Here is a 21036-nt window from a genome sequence, read left to right as displayed (position 1 = left end):
ATTCTTATTAGGGAAATTATTAGGGAATATATTTTGAGGGGTTGTGGTAATGGTTTTTATGGTTCTTTTTTGGGAGGGAGTTTTTTGGTGGCTTTTGTTTGGTTTGCTGTTGTTGTTTTGGTTGTGGTTTTGGTTTTTTTGTTTGGTTCTTTTTGACTGCTTAATAGTTTCTGTTTAAGGAAAAGTGATGCTACTAGAAGAGAGATTGTTACGTACTTGGCAATGCTGAACAAGTTAACTGTGCAGCTTATACAATCTTTCAGACCTAAAAAATACACATCTTCCCATGAATATTGAGGTTTTATAGAGGAATTTTGGTTGGTTTCTTTAATTCCTTTTAAAAGTGAGCTGTTTTCAGTTATCCTGAAAATACTGCAGAAAGACAGTTTGTATCATGCGCATTTACAAAAACAATTAAGTGTAATGAAAGAAGGATTTTTTAACAACTTATCCAGTCCTGTGCATAAATTCTTTTGAAATATGTTTAAGACAGAGCTTTTAAGTTTCAAGAAAGTTAAGTCACCAAATCCAGCTGGACTTCAGGGCAATCTGAGTGACTTATTGCCTCCAAAATCTTTGCAAAATGTAGTTTTAAGAAATACTTAGCTGCTTGCTTCAAGGCTCCTTTCCAAATCCCAGTCTATCCCTTAAGTCTATCCCTTAAAATATCCCTTAAGAAGGAACTTAATAAGGACAAGAGCTGATAGCATCTGCCAATTCTAGTTCTGTGCCCTCCAGTGTCACAACTGCTTTCTTGAAATGACATCTAGTTTTGTTTTATGTTTTCTTTTTTTAATGGATTTGAAACATATTCTAATTAGACTTAATACAATTTCATTTTGTGTCTTTAGAACACAGGGTCCTTGTGTGCTAAAAATTTTGAAATGAAATGTCTGGCCATAGATTTAATTTCATAGTAATTTTTCTGAAGCTTTGAAAAAAAAAATTGTTTTGATTTTTTTCCAACACACCGAAATATCAAATATTTATTTATTCATTTCTTCTTTTTATATCATTGTTAACAATAATAGACATCATTTTATGTCATATAATTTTTTATTCAGTTTGTTGTCTGGTTTTAAAGAGACAAGTTGTTTTTCCTCTTTCTGTTATTCAGAGAGTTTCTCTTGTTTTAAAATCTTTTTGAAGTTGTCTTGAAATATAAAAATAGAACATCTGTGACAGATCTGTTTTGAACATATTTCACATTTCAGGATCCAAGGAGATCTGGTGGTCTGTGGTATTAGCTTGTTAATTTCTTGATGAATGGCTAGAAAGGCCACGAAGTGCACTCAGTACAGCACGTCTTCCGAAGATAGATGATCTCAAATAAATTCTATTCCCAATCAGTTTTTGATTTGTTAGGTGTTAAACCATTTCTTTGTAAGGACAGTGTTTACAAGCCTTGTAATGAGACAGCCCTGTGAGACCTTACTCTTCTTGCTGTAATTTTGATAAATGGAACTCTAATTCATAAAGGATATAGTGATTGAAGGGCAACTCCAGGTCCTGTACACTTTCATTTAGATAGATGTTTGGTACAGTACAGCAAAACTAAGGTGCACTCAACAGAGTGATAAATTTTAACAACAGCCAAACCAGAGGGGTTTTTTCCATCAAGACAAAGAAGGACTATCTATTATACTTCATAGAAACAAATGTATTTTTAATATTATAATCCAGAATGGATTTTATATATATTTGTCTTGTTGCTAAGCTCTGAATTTGCCAAACTAATTTAATGCCTTCTACTCTACCGTGTTTTTTACACCTGTGTCTGGCAATATTTCTGTAATCTGGTACACTCATCACAAAGAATTTAAAATACCCTAATTTCAAGTTCTTTGCATGTAGTTTAAATGTTAGTAATGATTTGGAGCTTGGGACTTTCTTCCTGGTAATTTAAAAAATATATTTCCATGCATAAATAATTTTATAGAATTGTCATAAATCAGTTTCTGAAGATATTTTTGAAGATATTCTTACTCCAGATTAGCGCTTTTCAATCAGTTAATTTGATTATCTCATTTTATAAAGCTCAGAAACTTACATAAAACTGATTAGAGCTACCAAAAAGGAAGGGAACAGTGTTTTGGTGCTTTCTTCCTCCACCATGTTAGTTCATCTCAGGCCCAGTCTCCTCTTGTGTCACAACAGGAGTTATTATTTGTGGCAAATGATGCTCAACTCCCTCACTGTAAACAGAAATATACCAAGATCCAGACCTACTGATTTAATATGCAGAATAATTCTGACGTAATGCAACTGAAAATCTGTTACAGCACCTAACTTTTTTGTGGTTTTTTCCTAACTCCTACCATTCTTACTTCTTTTTGTGAAGAAGGAAGAAAAAATAAATACAAACCAAACAAACAAACAAAAAAAAACCCCAAAACTTGTACTAATACTGAAAACTTTTCCAACAATTAGTTAATTGAACAAGTTTTAAATTGGGCAAATATTTATAGCTAGTTAAGTAAAAACCTTAAAAAACAAGTGAGGTAATAATCATAGCCTAATAAGTAAACACTGCAAAACACAGCATATTTAAAATACAGCAGCAACATCTTAATCGCTATCAGAATGGTCCTAATGGAGATAACAGCAAACAAGTTCCTAATTTTGAGTTTGGTGAAGAAAATGGGGTTTTGATTACTTGTTTCTCTTCACCGTTTCTGAGTTTCAGAATGTAGTTTCAGAACCAGCAAATGAGTTAATAGCAATAGTATCTGAAAAACTTAATGTTAGGGCACATAAAACATGAGTTTTTTCAGCCTGTGATGAAGTGGCATGTTAGCAGTGATCTTTAAACAGAGTAAACACTCCCTCAAAGATATGCCTCCAGCATTTTTATTTATGTGGTGTGACTCTCCTGTGCACAAGCTAATTAAAAGACTCTTAAGAGTAGAAGGTAAAATCATAGTGTCTTCCCAACTGCTTGCAATAACAAAACTGCCTGATCCATCAATTCCATTCCATGTATCTCTCTTCACTAACCTGTCTGCTTACTGTATTCTTCTTAGTTGCCCTGTATTAATAGGGGGCCATGTGTCTTAGTGGACTTTACCTCAGCATTTTACATCTGCCATGATAGTTTTCATCCTGTTTAAATTCAGGCATTGTGGAAGACAAACAAAATCCACATGTGCGTAGTTTTGCCTATTTTCACACTCATTCTGTAGCTTACTAGGAAGCAAATTTCCAAATTATCCTACCCAAAAAGAGAGATAGTTTAGAGGGTTTATTTCTTGATTGACAGCAGTGGAGATGCCCAGGTCTTGTATGGTCCAAGGTGAAGATGCAGGATTTTCTGCTTAAGAAAAAAAATAGAAATCTTTCTTGTCTGAGGCTACTGTGAGTCCATAGTACTGAAAATAGAACTTATGACGTCTTCCAAGCTAAGAAATACTATGAGGAGGTCACAACAGTAACATGAAAGTTATTTATGATATAAAACCTAATTATGATTCTGTCATTTGACCACACTAGGATTTATTTTTTGCATCATAAGAATAAAATCAGGCAAGTTCCAATAAGATACTCCCAAAATTCAATAAGTTAAATCTCCTGCCATAAGGAACCATCAGGCTGAATAGAAAAAGCCAACTGTAGTCAAGAAAAATGAATATTATCCATGAAAACCTTTAGGTAATTGGCACATGTTCACGTACTGCCATTTTTATGGTGTTGCTTAAAAACACACACACAGATGTGCACCACAGTTCCCTCACCACGCTTGTCCTTTTTTTCTGTCTTTTCTGAATCTCGGCATAGCCTACCTTGCTGTTACTGTGTATCAGAGACAAACCAACTTCTATTTCACCACTCTGTCCCTCCTATTTGAAAAGTCAAAAATCCTGAGAGATTTTGATTCCTGAAAGCAGCTTCTTTATTTAGAGTAGGTGGCTTGTGCTCTCAGGTCAGTCAAAGTCAGGGCACCAGGAACCCAAAAGAAATTCCTGCTGAATTTGTTGCAGGTGGAAAACTAATGGAACAACATTGAACACAAAGTAAATAGCAATTATTAAAACCAGGAGAGTCTTTGTGGAAAAATTTGTATTTTATTTGGGACAGGACAGAAAACAGAATAGACCTGCATATTTTGTAAACCTTGGTAAAGTTTTAGAAAATGTTCCTTCTTTTCTTTTTGATAAAGATGATTTATACTGTAATGTTTTTACTACTTGACTGTCATTGTTTTATATTTAAAATATTATTCAGGTAAATTCACAACATTTGTAACTTTTTTTAGGCACTGAAGAGGATGTAGTGAAGTCAAAGAAAACTTTCCGAAGTCAAGCAGTGGTAAATCAGAATGCAGAAACAGAGCTTTTGCTGGAAGGAGATGATGATGCTGTTAGCCTGCTCCAAGAAAAAGAGATTGATAACCTGGCAGGTAATTATACTTTTCATTAGAACTAAGCTAAAAGTCAAACAGTTGTTAGCTCTTAACCTTTGTGGTTAATGTCTTAATATTCACAGCTAAGCATACAATTGCAATATGAACAGATTCTTTGCATTTCAGATTTTATTGCTTCCTCTCTACTTCCTTGAGGTATGGGCAGTGAGTACAAAGCATTTGCCCATTGCACAGACTTTGAGCAGAGATGTGAGAAATAGCAATACCTGAAGTGCTTTTATTAGCAAGGGTCACTTGTTGAAAAGTCTGTAAATACCAATATGAAGCCTTTTTTTTTCTTTTTTTTTTTTTTTTTTTTTTTTTTTTTTTTGTCTGTTAAAGTGTAAATGGACTCTTTCCACAAGTCAGGGGTTTGTGAGTCAGAGTGTGCTTGTGCCTGATCCCAAGTGCCACGCAGCCTGTGCAGAGACACCTGCCCTCCTGCTGGCACCCAGTTCTCTCAGTGATGGAGTTAAGGGGGATCCGCAGTGTCTCAGCCCATCTGTCACAGCGAGAGAAAAAGTTGCCTGTTTTAAGCAAGGGCTAAGAGAGAATGGAGCTGTGACCAAGCTATGAACTTTGGGAGTTAGCACATGAGCTGGGAATGAACCCTCTGTAAATATGCACGAGAGAACCCTTCTGGTCCCTTCCTGGCTGAGGGAGTGCAGTGAGATCTGTTCAGCTGTCTTCTAGCAGGTTCTGTTACAGCTCTGTCTCAGAGGTGATACTACCTTCCCTGGGAAGTAGGCTGGAAAAAAGGACATGTTGAAAGATGAAAATGCACTCTCTTCTCAGATGGGATAAAACTGAGAAATATTAAATGTGGTATGAAGTTTTTTAGATTAATTTACTTAGAAATATCTTTATTAAGCTACTCCACTAAAGGAGAGTTTTGTGATGTCATGATTTTTTCTGCATAATTGAATTTCTGAAATAGCCATCTTTGCTCCTGCACTTTCTTCTGACACCATAGTAAAAATCTGTAGCAAAGACAAGATCATAAGTAGATGATTAAAAAAATAAAAATAAAATCAAAGCAAAGCAAATAAAAATCCCACAAAAAAATGAAAAGGCAAAAAAACCCCAACAATCACCTACATGGAAGTTAATCTTGTACTTTAGAACTAACGCAGAGCAGAGAGGGAGAAATAGATGCTTTTATTTGCGAGCAAGCATCAGTATATGATTATCACAGTCACTCTACTTGCTTTCTCAATCTTCAGCTAAACTGCTGCTGAGACACTGTTGCCTAAAGTCAATAAAATAGTGCATCAAGCAGGACCCTAAGTGGGATAATTTGATCAATGTCCCTTTCTCTTTTAGGAGGAAAACTCAGTGCTGCTTTGGCTAAGTTCTTATATCTAAGAACACTGTTTCCAACTAAATGTGCACACAGTAGTTTAAAAGGCTGTTTAGAGGCTGAAATATGCATTTAATTGAAATACTGATGAAAAACTGCAAAGTGGACATGAAAAATTCTTACCCAGTCTGGAAAATCTCAGTCAGAAATGAAGTTTTCTCTGTGCCACAACACTGACATTTTGTTCAAACATACTGATGCAATACTATTCCTCTAGCTACCTCTCTCTGCAAAAACCTAGTATTTGAATGTGTCCTTAAGAATTAATGTGCAATTTATCCTTTTACTCAAGATTTCTGCTGGATGGCAACTCCTGCTCCCTCAGGACATGGCACAGTCAATCTAGTCCTTTGCTTTTACTGCTCATAAAACTGGGAGATATTGTCAGCATTGCAAAAGCAGAAATAATAGAAAGTGGAAAAAAAAATTTTGAAATATTGACAGGATGCCCTTGTGTTCCCTATCAATGCTAACAGAGCAGGCAAACTGCTTCCAAGTGTGGTGAGGTGATGTGATAATGGTGCCATATGGTACCAAAACCTGTGAGCTTCTCAAAAGGAACCCACACTCCACTATCTCAGTTTTACCATTAGATTAACTGCAGCCTTTGCTACTCAGCTCTCACTCATCTTTGGAGCTGATGTTGAGAGTTAATGATCACACACAGTATCATACATGTCTTCCGTAAATTTTACATTGGTGAAAACCCTGTGAATCCCATGATACCCTCTCTTTAGCTGCTGATTTTGCAGGATTTTCCATACAATGATATCACTGTTTTTCCCAGTTTTCAGTATATAGAGCATGGGTCTGAAACTTGAGTCGAATAACTGAAATCAAGAAAGGCAGTAGGTAAAGGAGGTGTGGGTTTGGCCTAAGAAGGTCTGAACAATCTCTGACAGCTCTGAAGAACAGGTCCCAATAAAGCCACACTGTCTGTTCTTGTCTAATTCTAAAGAGTTATGTACATTTAGTATACATGATCTGGAAATCTTTGAGATCTATCTGGTTATGGCATAGCACAGCATCATTTATATCTAGTTACTGCTCAGAGTGAAATGACACATAGGAATTTCTATATTCAGATATGCCTCCAATTTAACTTTAAAGCTTAAATCAATTCAAACCTGATTTACAACGATTTGGATTGTCTCAGTAAGAGATAGGAATTAAACAAAATCTTTATAAACCAGGTTTCAATTGATTTAAGATTGTCCACATTTAACTAAAACAATTTAGCATTGTTTATTCCATGAAACTAAAGCACACTTTAAACAGATAAGGCCTTGGGTTTTAGAAAAATTTTAACTAAGAGGATATAAATAATACAATATTTTGATTTGTGAACTTAAAACTGAAAAAAAGGGAAGTTTGAAACAGATTGAGATTGTTCATACAAAGTTATCTGTACATATCTTTTGTTCCAGAGACTCTTTATAGTTTTTCATCAACCATGTGGCACAAATCAATGTAAAGTTTGCTTTGATAAATTGCATATGGTATGGAGAATTTTTAAATAATTATAGTCTGAATAGTTTTATTATATAATCTTAGTATTCCATATGTTGCAATTGCAGTTGGTCAGATTTCATTATATTAAGTAACATTTTAATAAAATATGAAAATCTGATTCCATGTTATTATGGTCTTAGGATTATGACTTATAAGTTTGCATCACAATTTTTAACAAAAGCAGTATTGAAACTGTCTTGCAGTATGAGTTAGCGAAAGACATTGTTCTTGTTTCAGCATTTATGTATTAAAATATTTTACATGTTTCTGTTTCAGTTTTAGCTCCTTTTCTTCCCAGACTGTTCACTTCAAGAGGCAAGTCACATCTCTGTTAGAACTAATGATTGACATAGCTCAGTCAAATTTAACAGTTTCCTAATATATTGTGAATCTCTGGGTAATACAATCAAATCCACTGTAGTGACTTGATATTACTAACTTTTGTCCATTTCTTTTCCATTTATATTTCCTAATGCTGCAGTGGGGCTTTTAAATATTTAGGTTTTCCCTTAAGATCCTAAGAATTTAAATTTGCTAACAGTTTGTCTCCTGCTTAGTAGGTCATTATTTCAAAATGAAAAATCTGTGGGTGTGTTCTAACATTATAACCCTGCATTTTTACAAGGATATAAGGCAGTAGATCTAGTAGATATGCAGTTTTCTTTTAACAAAGTTTGTCGTTTGGGTTGGGTTGCTGGGTTGTTTATTTCAGAGCACTGATCTTGCATTAAAATAGGTCATTAAAAAAATAAATGTTGATCTACTCAGGTTTTATGAATTCTATATTTTAGGAAGATGTTCTCTTCTCTTTGTTCTGAAGGTGCATTTCACTTGATGAGACTTGTTTGTGTGCATTTGAGAGCAGAATTTAGCCTTGACGTTTTTGAAAGATACATGTTCTTAACTGGAGCACATTTCATCTATTTTGTCATAGAGCTGTTGAGAGCAGCAAACATACCCCAGCCAAGCAAGGGATCCTTGATAGAATCTTTTGCTACTCTTTAAAAGAGTATTTTCTAGAAAGAAAGAAAGGAAATAAAAATAGGAGGATATGATGCTTTGAGTTATTTTAGGAAGACAAAGGGCTTTGGCAGGCATCTGGTTACTTGCGTGGGCTCAATCAGCTCAGAAGCTGACTTCCTCATCAGCCACGGTGAATTACAGCCTCACAACACTTTTGCAAGAATAAATACATGTTATTTGCTCCATTATATGAGCAGATTGAGCAACTCATCCAAATAAACACAAGGAAAACCACTAACTGCCTTTAATGAATTTTAGTCTTACAGTATCATAACCTTCAGTACAGAATCTTCCCTTCTCCTTGGACATCTGCCTTGAGGTGGAAGAAGCCTCCCCCCTAGTACAAATAGGCCAGGAATTTTTATACAGATACAGCATCCCAGCACTGCCATAACTTTTAGCAACTTTGAACTTCAGAGTAGAAATATTTCTAGAAAGCAGCACTATTACTGATAAATGAGAGCAGATCTTCCATCTGAGCCAGCACGAGTAGCAAGTCCACCCCAGTCTGAGGACTAAATGTGAAAAGCCTTCTCTCCAGACTTCTTGGGAGTCTGCTCAGTGCATTGACTTACTGCCCTGTGCTAAGGAACACACTAGGTCAGGGGGATTTGACAGCTTGTATTATTATTAATGAGATATAAGACCTTTCACTTCCAGGTCATCTGTTTGAAGTCCAGACAAACATTATCAACATCTGTTTTGTGGCCTATGCAATATAAGCCTTTTGTCTCTTTTCAGACAAACTAACAGAAATTATCATAATTTTGACCAATTTCCAAATGAAAACATTCTAGATTATGTCATTAGAGAGAATTGGAATAGTGCCAAAAGTTGTACTACATAGAGTTACAATTAAAGTTGTATAGCAGTACAAAAAGAAAAATTAAAAAATATAAATTATTTAGCCCATGGGGAAATTTTCTATTCCAGGTTTTAACAAACAGCTCATTTAAATTTCTGAAATTATGTTGAAGTCTTGCATAGGACCAGATGCAGCAATGAAACCACTAATGCATCAAGGAACTGCACCTAAAGCCAAAAAATCTTGCAAAATAAGTATTTTTTATGGAAAACATATATTTTGACTCATCTTCAGATGTATAATACACATTTAAAATTTATACCCATACATTTTGAGTTATGGTAACACTTCTTTTGGCCAAAGTCTGACAAGGATTTTCTTTACAAGAGTTGACCAGTGTAGACAATCTCCGGTAAGCAAAGCTGTTTGGAACTTACCTTACTTATTCCTAAGGAGTAAAGGAGGAATATATTTTCTTGAGTTTTCTTCTGTTGCCATTCTCAAAATTTTAATAATACATGTAGTATTATTTCTATTGTTTTTGTTAACAGACTAAACAGGTAGACAAACAGTAGATTTTCTTAATGAAAAAAAGAAAAAACACAACATAAACTTGGGCCTCTACTGAGAAGGCAGATTTTCAAATTATGAGATTTTTCAGGCATATAAAAATAATGTATTTGAGGCCAACCAGAGAAATTTTTGTTGCATTATCTGCTGTTAGAGTAATGGATTGAAAGAAAGGACCAAATAGTATTGCCATTGTCTCTAGCAGTGACCACAGCCTACTCAGGACATTTAGGGGTAGAGGAAAAGAATCATCTTCATCCTTCTCCCTCCTGGAGAACAAAGCACAACAGTGGTTCCAAGGGTGATCTCATCTTCCCTCTCCAACTCTTCTCCTCCTGCCCTGGTGTGTGCTCTCCCATGGAGCCCTGTTGTCCATCACATTCTCTCCTCCTCCTGCAGAAGTTGCCATCCACATTCCAGTGGCTCTGATGGTCTGGAGTGGCCCAGAGGGCAGAAAGCAACAACCACAAGGGAAATCCAGCAAGTACCATAGCAAGTACACAGTGGAGCTTCCTAATAATTCTCTCTCAGCCTCTAATAGCTTGTACTTCTGATACTTTCTCCTTCCTTCCTTCCTTCCTTCCTTCCTTCCTTCCTTCCTTCCTTCCTTCCTTCCTTCCTTCCTTCCTTCCTTCCTTCCTTCCTTCCTTCCTTCCGACACTTCCGACACTTCCGACACTTCCGACACTTCCTTCCGACACTTCCTTCCGACACTTCCTTCCGACACTTCCTTCCACCACTTCCTTCCGCCACTTCCTTCCGCCACTTCCTTCCTTCCTTCCGCCACTTCCTTCCTTCCGCCACTTCCTTCCGCCACTTCTGCCACTTCCGCCACTTCCGCCACTTCCTTCCGCCACTTCCGCCACTTCCGCCACTTCCTTCCTTCCGCCACTTCCTTCCTTCCTCCCTCCCTCCCTCCCTCCTGCCACTTCCTTCCTTCCTTCCGCCACTTCCTTCCTTCCTTCCGCCACTTCCTTCCTTTTTATCTCTCTTCTCTCTCTCTTACACTCTCACTTTCTTTTTCTCTCTGCCTGGAGGTGGCTAAGGTACCTTAAGCTTTGCCATACATTACGCATTTTCCTTTATGAAAGTATGTATATCCATGTGCACACACAAATAGGTAAATTAAGTAGCAAACATAAAAGTTCTGATTGAAAATACAAAAAAGTCTTAATATTTCTCCTAGTTTTTCAAGCTTTCAAATGGAAACTCTTCACTGAATTCATCATGCACTACTAAGTATTTTTTTTTTCATTTCAAACTTCATTATTATTGCAAATTAGCATTCAAGATAGGAATTTCATTGGGGCAGTTGCTTGTCTGGAAAAATGACAGGAATGTGGAAAAAGAGTGATTCCATTTCGCATTCTCTGATAGATATATAACCACACAAGCCTTTTACTTCCAAACATGGAAATTTAATTCAACCAGATTTTCGTAGTTTCTGTTTTTTACGTATTCAGATTTTGATCCTCAAGTCTAAGTATAAAAAAAGAAAAACATATTTGTATGAGTTTAATTTGGAGGATAGATTCAGGCATAAACTGAAAACAATTATACTTTTGATATGTAGTTGGCTTTCACACTGAAAAAGAAAAAGGCCCACAGTTTCTATAGCATACTATTTTTAGACAGCTCAGTGTTTATTCTAATCATTTTTTCCATATTACTATCCAAAATATCTTAATATTTTATAAGGTGGTTGTCAGTCACATATGATAGTGCTCCTAAGCACAGCTTTGAAGAACTCTTCTCTTTGTACCTTAGTGCAGCAACTCAAAGACTGAACACCTTCAGCTTTTAAAATGACAACCAGATTTCCTGCTTTCCAAGCTTTAAAATTAAATCAGTTCAAACTCTGTTGGATTGTATTTATGAGTGGCTCTGAGAGTGCTTCATGTTTTGTTACTGTCCACTGATAACAGTCTATTTAATTTGTTTTTCCATACATTGCAAAACTCTTTTTTTGAAATTTCTAAGGCTGCAAAATTAGACTACAGTGGAGCCTATGGCTCCATAGGTCTGTAGCTTCTCCCTTTTCCTGATGTGCTACACCCTGGATGGAACTGCTTAATTCATCAAAGGTCAAGCTGATGAGCTACCTGATATATAGGAGACTGCAGGAAGACATGCCTAGACATAAGGAAACTCCACCATTTTTCATCTTATTTCATCTTCATTATGCAATTGGTTCCCATGCAAAAATCCATTTATTCTTCATAGAAACATGTTGGGACTAACCCACCATAGATTAGTTGAAGGAATATATTCAGAACTGTATTGACAGCATCTATGTTTAAACTAAGCACTTTCCTTGACCTTTGGACAGGACTTTTTTTGCCTTTCTTTTTTTCTTTTGAAGCCAACTAGATCAGTCAAGAAGGCATTTTGGTTAGTCTTGGTTTAATTAACCAGAAATTGTACCAGAGGAGGCCTCATCCCATACCTTTAGCTCAGCTTTCTAAAGGAACAAGGTTTATGTAAGCACCCTCTGTTAGTCTCTGTCTTTGTAATTTCTGAACCTGGAAGCCATTTTGAACAGATTTTTAAACAAGAGTAAAGACCTGAGAAGCAATAAAATTCCAGCAATGGAATCAGGTCGGTAAGGAAAAAAGGCTGAATGACAGAGCCTGTCACATCACTTCTCCTTTCAATAGGTACCAGAGGATGTTTGTGGAAGAGTCTTCTGAATTACCCTAACTGTGGGAATGAAGTACATGCAGCTAGCTAGCAGACTCAGTTGCACTAGGGTTGGCTATGGTGTGGTTTAGAGATACTCATATTTTCAGAAAATTTTGAAGTTAACAACTGCTGCATCCCAAATGATTTTTCCAAAGATACCTGTCAAGTTGTATGCTGAACCAACAACCTATATCTTTATTCCCACAAAAATATAGGAGCTACTATCTATATAAGATAGACCTTAAAATATCATGCGCTATCTGAACATAAGATTTCTGTTCACTCTGGTCTCAAGAAATACAAGAATTACAGTTTATCTGAAGAGCTTTTCCATAATGGAGACTGGAAGGAATGAAAGCTGAAGGGCTTATTTCCTTAAATTCCTCATCAATTGAGCCCTATGGGCATGACAAGGTACACAAACTGGACTGTATAAGATACCTGTCAAGTCTGGTTTGCTCAGACTGGCATCTGGGATTTGATCCCTTGTGTTCCTGACTTGTTAACTTGAGTTCCTGTTTCAGTGGTATACCATTATAGCAGGCTTCTCTCTCTGCTTTCTCCTTTCTTTTTTAAATGAACATTAAGCATGTTCATGTTCATTAAGCATTTTGAACGTTAAATATACTTTTCTAGGGTGCATTTTTTTCTGTTACATTTTGATTAAATAGCTAGCTATAGTGGCTCTCACAGAGAGAAAAATTGTTACTCATGTGAGTGTGTTCAGCATCACTTAAGGTTTTCTAGGTTGAAAAAGTATCTTAAGTTTTACCTGAGAATGAGAAGGGAGCTAGTGCAGGTCCTACTGCATCAGTGTAGAATACTCACATCTGGATGCACTGATTAACAATCAAGTTCTTAAGTTTCTAAACCATCTTAATTTACACAGTCCTTCCAAGGTATAGCTTCAGGCAGAGCACATTGTATGAATCTAATTTTGAAGTGGCAAATGTGTGCATTGCAGTAGTGAGGTCCCTATCCCAAATATTTACATTTCTGGCCAGATGTAAATAATTAGGGGGAGTCTTGACTCTTATTAATACCTGATCATCTGGCAGGTTGGCACTATGACACGTCCTGGAAAAACTCTAAAGCCATGTAAGCCATTGGGAACCTCAGCACATTCAGAAGTTCTCATGTGTGCCACAGAGTAAACCTGACTTTACCTGCAAAAGGGAGTAAAAGTTGTGTTTCTGTCACTTTGGGCTGTTAGACACACAGATAATTGTTCCACAGGACCTTCAGTGGTTCAGTAAGACTGACTTTGGTTTCGTGTTGAGTTTGTCTTTGCGTTTTCTCTAACTGTTCTATTAAGTGGTTGCTTCCTATCACCTTTAGAACAATATAAAGAAATTTATATTCCTAGAAATATTGGGAGGCATGTTTTCCCTCAGGAAAAAGTACTATTTAATATTTTTCTTTTAATGAGACTCGGAAGGTATAGAATTAAAATAATAATTATTTACCCGTGAAGGTGCATATGTCACTTAATTAAAATGTATATGTTTGAGATAAAATTACTTTTTTTCTTCTCAAGCAGCACTATATTTAACTATTTTCATGATCTCATCAAAACTATGTAATTCTTTCTTACTATTTTATTCACAGTTATAATATGCAAGACTGTTTTTATTTACATTTTCTTTTTAATCAAACACATTTGCTTGCTGTTATAGCAACCACTTAAGAGAATTGAATTGCTGTAATTGTTTAGTCATTGTTGTTGAAAAAGACCATTTAAGTTGATCTTTGATGTTAGTAGTAGTAGTGTTGCATGCTTTATGGAGGAAAGGGGGGAAAAGTGGGGAAAATCTTGAGTATCAGGACCTATCCACACTGGCTATGGCATTTAAACAAACAAAAAAAGTCAATCCCTCTCTCACAATATGAAACATATGATTGTGCAGGGGTAAAAAGCCAACAAAATAAGCTTGGACACCTCGGAAAACAGGAGAAAATAATTTGGGATATTATTCAGTGGTGGAAGAGAAAACCAAGATTATAGTAATATTTAGACTTAGATTCTGGGTTTTGCATTTAAAAAGTTGTGCAGATTATTTTTAATGAAACTGTTGAAAGTAATGAGTAAAGGGAGCTGTATATGTACATTCTTATAAGGGCCTTGGCTTGAGTGAAGTTACTGCCTTCAAGGGTTCGCTATAGCAGAGAACAAATTGGGGGCAGCCATCCTCATGTAAGTGCAATATATTTACTGCAGAAATCTTTTTAAAGGGTAGTTTGAATCAAATTTAGGATGACAATGGGAACAAAAATAGACTAAATTCTGTGAATTGTTTAGGAATTTTACCTTGTTTACTTGTTATTTACTTGGCACTGCATGTGTTATATTAGATGTTAATTGGTTGAAATATTTTTCAGACTAAAGAGCTTTTCCCAAAGGATTCTGGTACCTATATCTCTTTCTACTTCCATGATATGTGACTTTCATTTCAAGTAACTGAAGTTTTTGTGTGCTTGTGCATGTGTTACATCTGTTTTTTTAAAGTATAAGGATTTCTATACATTTCAAATACAACTCAGTGCCAGATACACCTGGCTTTACAGTTAAAGTGCTGAGGAAATTTCAGTTGTCTTATTTCAGTTATCTTGTGAGTAATTTTTAGGTATTATTCCTATTATCTAAAATTCTTGTTTAAGTGTCATATCAAATTACAAAATGTAATTTATGCAAACTATTTTACTTAGTAAAAGTATTGGTTTCAGTTAATCTATGTTGAATACATGTACATGTAAAAAGATCTATATGTTTTTTCTTTTAAACCAGTATCAGTTAAAAATTAAGTATGCCAACATCCACCTGGTTTTTTTCAGAGTAATTACCAGTAGGTTGTAAAATTAAATTGGTTGAGCTGATTGGATATGTTTTCAAAGTACTTGTCCCAGCTAATACATTTTTGTTTATGGGTAATCACCAAAATTTTATTTTAAAAGTTAGACTTCTAGGCCTGCAGCAGGTAAATGTCTTTTTTCGTAATTCAGCATAGAAAAGCATTTTCCTTACCCTCCTTAGGAGTAATTGTGCCCAATCTTCTTAGCAGATATACCTCCAGTGTAATTTTCAGGCTCCTGAATGTAACACGTGTTTAGCTCTTACAGCTAAAAATGACAGTTTATGAAAATGAAAATATTTGAAATAATAAGTTCAAAATGCTACTCTTTAGCAGCTTTCCTGAAAAGGTGTAATTTTACTGATATTCCATCAGCAGATAAACTTTTAAAAACCTAATGGAACTTTTCACTTGCCTTGATTAGCTTTACTTGAAATATACAAGAGCCAAGTTACAAGAACAGGGAATGAAGTCTGTGTTTAACAAAAATTCCGCAGGGGAGCAGGGAAGTTACATTCTGCTTTTATTCACTGGGACCTTCTAATTTCACAATTATTTACGTTTGGAAAGAAAATATTATTTTAAAAGGTAGATGTGTGGTAGAGTTTATTTTAGAAATGTAAATCACATGGGATCCCTGACCACAGGGATCGGGCAACAGGGAAAAATCACCATTTGAACAGATTGCTAGACCTGTGTGTCTGAAGTGATTTCTGGGCTCGTTTTAAGGCCAGAACTTCTCTGGTAGGTCTCTGCCTCTCTGTTGCGTTCGCCCCGATAGCTCCGGAGGGGTTCGGTAGAGGCAACGAACCGATCCTTAAAGAGAGCTGCTTTTGCTTAGAGTCCCAAGAGGCGACAAGCGCCCTAGACACGGGTTCCCTCCACAAACGCCGGCTTGTTGGGCGAGGCGAGGCAGCCACAGGTTGGCTTTTTCCCGGAGCGGGAGGGGAGCGCCCTCGGTGCCGCCCGCGGTCCCTGCGGCAGCATCCCCGGTGCCGCCGCTGCGGTGCCGCTCCCCGGGCCTGGCCCTGCCCTTCTCCGGGGCCGCAGCCGCGCTGGAAATGAATATTTACATGCCCTGGAAAAGCGCAGCTCGGCACCGCCGAGGGGCCGGGCGGAGGCTGGAGCCGAGGCTCGTTATCCTTCCCGAATGCGAATGAGCCCGTCCCGCGGCTCTTGGCTCAGGTGTGCTCAGCTTTTGTTTCATTAGATTATCAATTGGGCTCGGGAAGGAGATCCGGAGCTTCCCGATAGCTCGGTGCCATATGGAAAATCTGGGCTATTTTGATTATGCTCTATGTAAACATTTTAATATCGGATCCTTAAAATCCAGAGACTGTCTCAAAGGGGATTAAAACATAATCCTCTCTCTCTATAGCTGTAGTGGATTAATTTCGTATTCTCTCAGTGGCTGGCTTGCTCCCCGAAGGCTACAACAAAAAGACTCAGTGCTCCTTAAACATGCTATGGAATTGCAAGTTGTAATTGGAGATTTCCAAAGGACAAGTGTAAAAATGAAACACTGCTAATACCGATTTTTTTTTTTTTCATTTTGTGCTTAAAGAAAAGAAAAAGTGTGTAAAGATATTTTTAAACTTAGTTTGAACATCACCTTTCCTGAAATCCCATAATGTGACTGCTATTTATTTTGCTTTATGGGGTTTTTTGGGGGTTTTTCTTTGTTCGTTTGTTAGTGTGGGGATTTTTTTGTTTGTTTGTTTGTTTCTGTTTTCGTTTTTTTTCCTCAAACAAAAAAAAAAAAAAAAAAAAACAACACACAGGAAAACCTTTTCTCATCTGGAAGGTACGATAATGCTTATTCCTTGTCGCATTGTGATATCTCTGACATGTTTACCTTGCAACAAATCTAGGGTGTCATTTGAGTAGAATGCAGGGCGATGCCAGGGTACCAGTCTGGGAGGGAACTCGGAGCCTTTTCTCGGGAGGAACAGAAAGGCAGAAATCCCCGATTTCCCCTGCCTTCAGGAACGGGCTAAGAAGTGACTGTTCCCTTTCCCTCCACGTTCACCCCTGCTTTTGCAGCTCTGCCCCCTGCTCCCGTCCGCCAGGGCACATCACCCGCGAACCGGGGCGCACCATTGTCTCCGCCTGAATGGCAGATTACAGGGTTTGGCCTTTTGGCCATTAAATAGCAGTGGCTTTATTTTTATTTTAGCCACACAACACCAGGGAAAAAGAGGTAATTGGATTAAATTGATGTTCTTCCTTCTGGGATTCAGCAAAGCCCACAAACGCCTCCTTAAAGTGATAGAATATCGGGTCGTTTCCAGGACGCGTCTTTCCAAGGCGCTTTTCTCCCGGCACAAAGGCCTGTGAGCCCATCACCCTGCGCCGGGCCAAGTGTGCCCGACAAGGGACAGCGGAGGGCTAGGGCGCTCTGCTGGAGAGGGCAAGTGCTTCTGCAGGGCAGGGAACCGCCGGCTGCACAAACCCCCCTTCTGTAAACACAAAGAAAGGGGGCCTGGGGAATAGAAACCCAAATCCACTTGTAATCGTACAAGAGAATCGGGCGTAATTACTTGAGCAACCTAGATGAAGATTGATGAGGCTTTAAAGCGGCGTTTCGGATCGATCCCCCTGCCCTTTGGAGCCTCCAGCCGGGCTTCCCCGGCTCGGATCGGCTCCTTTCCCACCGCCAAGGGAGGGAGAGAAGATGGAGGCGAAACTGGGAGAGCAGCAAGGCAAGCCCGGTGCATGTGATTCCGATCAGCTGACTGGGGTCAAGAGGCTACCTCGGTTTATTAGGAGATGGAAAACAATAAAATGAAAGAAAATAGAGTTTGTATCAATATTATCCCGTCCGCCACGCTGGGCTGCTGAAAGCTGTCACTGAAACTGTGCGTTTTAGCTTCCCCCTGTACGCACAGCAATCCCTGCCTTCCTCTTTATTTATTTTGCAGCGTAAATGACAAAATATTGAGCAATAAGGGCTCAAATTGGGTGTTACAGTAAAGTAAAGCATTAACAACATGACAGTTAGATGCGCCGATACAGGAGTAATTTGGGCTAAGTGAGTAATTTGAAGTGCTGCCTGCGAGCGCTGGTAGTGCAGTGTGCGGGCAGCGCCGGGGGAGGAGGAGCGGGCGCGTCCCAGGCGCTGGCCCCGGTGCAGCCGCAGCCCCGGGCCCGGCTCGGCCGCCCCAGCGCCCGCACGGCGCTGCTGGAGGGGCGAGCGGCCGGGAAGGCAGCGGGAGGCTCACGGCTCTCTGCCCTCTGAGCAGGGGTGCCCTTATTGCCAGGGACATTTTTAGCTGCGTGTAACAGCCGAACCCTGTTTGGTGCCTCCTGAGGTGGTCAGTTGGCCAGTTTCTAAAAGGCGCATCAGTCAGGTGGCGTACCCAGCTTCTCAATACTGGAGTTTTATTGTTTAGGTGTCAGATGCGTGTTTGTACACGTATGTGGCTCTGTGTGTTTATGTATGTATATACAAATTATCCCACAGGCTTTCGTGGTTAAATCTAGAAGAATATTTAATACATAATATTTTCTTCGAAGCAAGTGAGCTTCCTAAGCACGGCCACTGTCAGCTTTAACAGAAGATGGCATTGATATTGAAGATAATACGGTGAAAAAGCGATCCTCTTGTCTTTTGGATTAAAGAAGGGTTGTTTTGATTTTTGTTTTCCTGAGTTAAAATCTAACAATTTGCGTGGAGAAGGCTGCCTTTTACAATAGGTGTTCCCCATCCCATCTTTTCAATGCCCGTGAAAGCGTCTCGTTAAGGAATATATTTGAGCGAAGTATTGTTGTAGTAATTTTAAAAGGATAAGCGGCAGCGAGTTGAAACAAAAATTATCGTGCCGTAAATGTATTTAACGATGCCAGCCTTTATGTGCATGGGGTATTGAAATAGGTGACAAAAAAAAAAGAAGAAAAAAGGGAAAAAAACCCAAAACCCAAACAACTAAACAAAACCCCCTGGTATTTGGCGTTACTTGTCCGAGTTGAGGTCTGGATCCGGACTTAAAAATAATGTCCCCAGGGCTCGCAGGGTCAGTGTGGCGGGCAGGGGCTGCGGGCTGCCCTGCGCTGCGCCCCCGGCCCGGCCCGGCCGCCGCGGGGACCCCGGGCTGCCGGATCCAAGCGGGGTGGAACGAGCGGACGCTATCGCACATGAACAGTGATAGCGTTAACGAGGAGCAAAAGGGCATGAAAAGAGAGGGGACCTTCTTCTAAGAGGCAGCTGTTTTTCACCCTAACCCCTCTGAATTTCGCTGCTGTGATTTATCTCGCAACCCCGGAGCTCACAAACTCGCCTGTGCCCCGGCCGCGGAGTTCAAAGCGCTGGCCGCGGGCAGGAGGGGAACGAACACGGCGTTTACAAACTGGGTTTACGAGGGGGCTCGCCGGGCGCTGGCTCGGCCGAGGGAAGGGCCACCGGGATGGGCCGGCCGGGCGCCTCCAACCTGACGCCGTTGCCCTTGCCTTGCAGGCCCCGTGGTGCTCAGCACGCCGGCACAGCTCATCGCCCCCGTGGTGGTGGCCAAGGGGACGCTCTCCATCACCACCACAGAGATCTACTTCGAGGTGGATGAGGATGACTCGGCCTTCAAGAAGATCGACCCCAAGGTGAGTGCGGCGTGCGGGCGGGCGGCGCGGTCCCGGTTCCCGTCCCCGATCCCGGCACACGTGCGCCGGGGCCGCCCCCTCATTCCAAACTCCGCTCCTGTCTGCCGCCTTTCGCTGCATTAAAAAAAAAAAAAAAAAGAAAAAAAGAAAAAAAGCGCAATGTATTAATGATGTTAAATCCTCTATTACGGCAGCGTACGCGTTTTCCAGCAGCCTTTCTCGCGGTGCCTTTGTATGAACGTGGTCAGATTTAGTAGTTAAGCCAATTGCTCTGAAATCCCTGGAGGGAGCAGCACTCCTAGCCCGCAGCCTTCCCGAGACACAGCAGAGGGTTTTACGCCTTCCGAGGTTCTCGGAGAATCCCGTTATTTCAAAAACGTTAGTTTCTACGTAAGAAAATACGGCGCATTTTGTTAAACACTTTGTAACTGCTGAAATGAAAGTTAATGCTTGTTTTCTAGGGGAGAAAAGAAAATGGGGGAGGGGGGAACAGACATGTACCGAGGAGTTGGTTCCTGGGAAAGCTATGTTTTTTTTTCTGAAGTCATTTACTACTACGAATTCCCCAGCGCCGCCCCACTTCCCCCTCCCTTCCGTGAAAATCTCCAGCGGAGCCGCACCGAGCGGGGAGGGGTGCGTGACTTGAGCGGAAACCTTTGCGTGGCTTTGTCCCCGCGGGAGCGGCGCGGGGGATGCCACGCGGGGCAGGAGGGGCGGACAGAAGGGACGTGTCCGACAGGGCGCTCCTCTCCTCTGCGTGTCTTTTTATTCCTATCGCTCTTGCTTTATTCCTTTGCTATTGTTGGAAATGTTGGAAGAGAGGAAATAGGAGAGGTACTTTTACAAAGACCTTGGGGTTGGGGTTTTTAAATGCAGAAATATTATAAATAGTTTCCAAGAAAACTCCTCGTCTGAATATGTTTGCAATGAAGTGATTTCTCTTGGGTGAATAATTTGTCAAATTCGGAACTTTCTTCGCAGTGCCGGGGTAAAAAGTTTCTGTCAGAATCTCTGGGTATAACAGTTTTGCTGAAGTGCACCCACTGGAAATAGCTGCTAGTGGGTGTCACACAGGAGATCGGCCTCTTTCAGCACTTGTTGACTATTAGGATCCTAGTCAAAATCCGCGTTGTTAATTTGCGTTTTGGTTTAAAAGCCATTTTAAAGAAATGCACCCTGAGAGGGACCAGGCAGTGCGGTGCAGACGGGCGGCTTTGGATTGCGTGCAGTTTTGTAAGCACACACA

The 21036-nt window shown here is 39.5% G+C and overlaps 1 protein-coding gene across 5 annotated transcripts in view; it reads left to right on the top strand.

The window, feature by feature from the left end:
• Positions 1 to 21036, top strand: part of NBEA (neurobeachin) — a 452410-nt gene that overhangs the window by 284432 nt on the left and 146942 nt on the right. For all 5 annotated transcript variants that reach the window (XM_058019299.1, XM_058019300.1, XM_058019298.1 and 2 more), the window contains 2 exons: positions 4253 to 4396; positions 19654 to 19790. In XM_058019299.1, the coding sequence (XP_057875282.1) occupies positions 4253 to 4396; positions 19654 to 19790 (281 nt within the window). The remainder of the gene's footprint in view (positions 1 to 4252; positions 4397 to 19653; positions 19791 to 21036) is intronic.

The sequence above is a fragment of the Melospiza georgiana genome, chromosome 2, assembly GCF_028018845.1.
Source record: "Melospiza georgiana isolate bMelGeo1 chromosome 2, bMelGeo1.pri, whole genome shotgun sequence".
NCBI lineage: Eukaryota > Metazoa > Chordata > Aves > Passeriformes > Passerellidae > Melospiza > Melospiza georgiana.
Note: the sequence above shows the minus strand (reverse complement) of the source record. Positions and strands in the feature narration are given on the sequence as shown.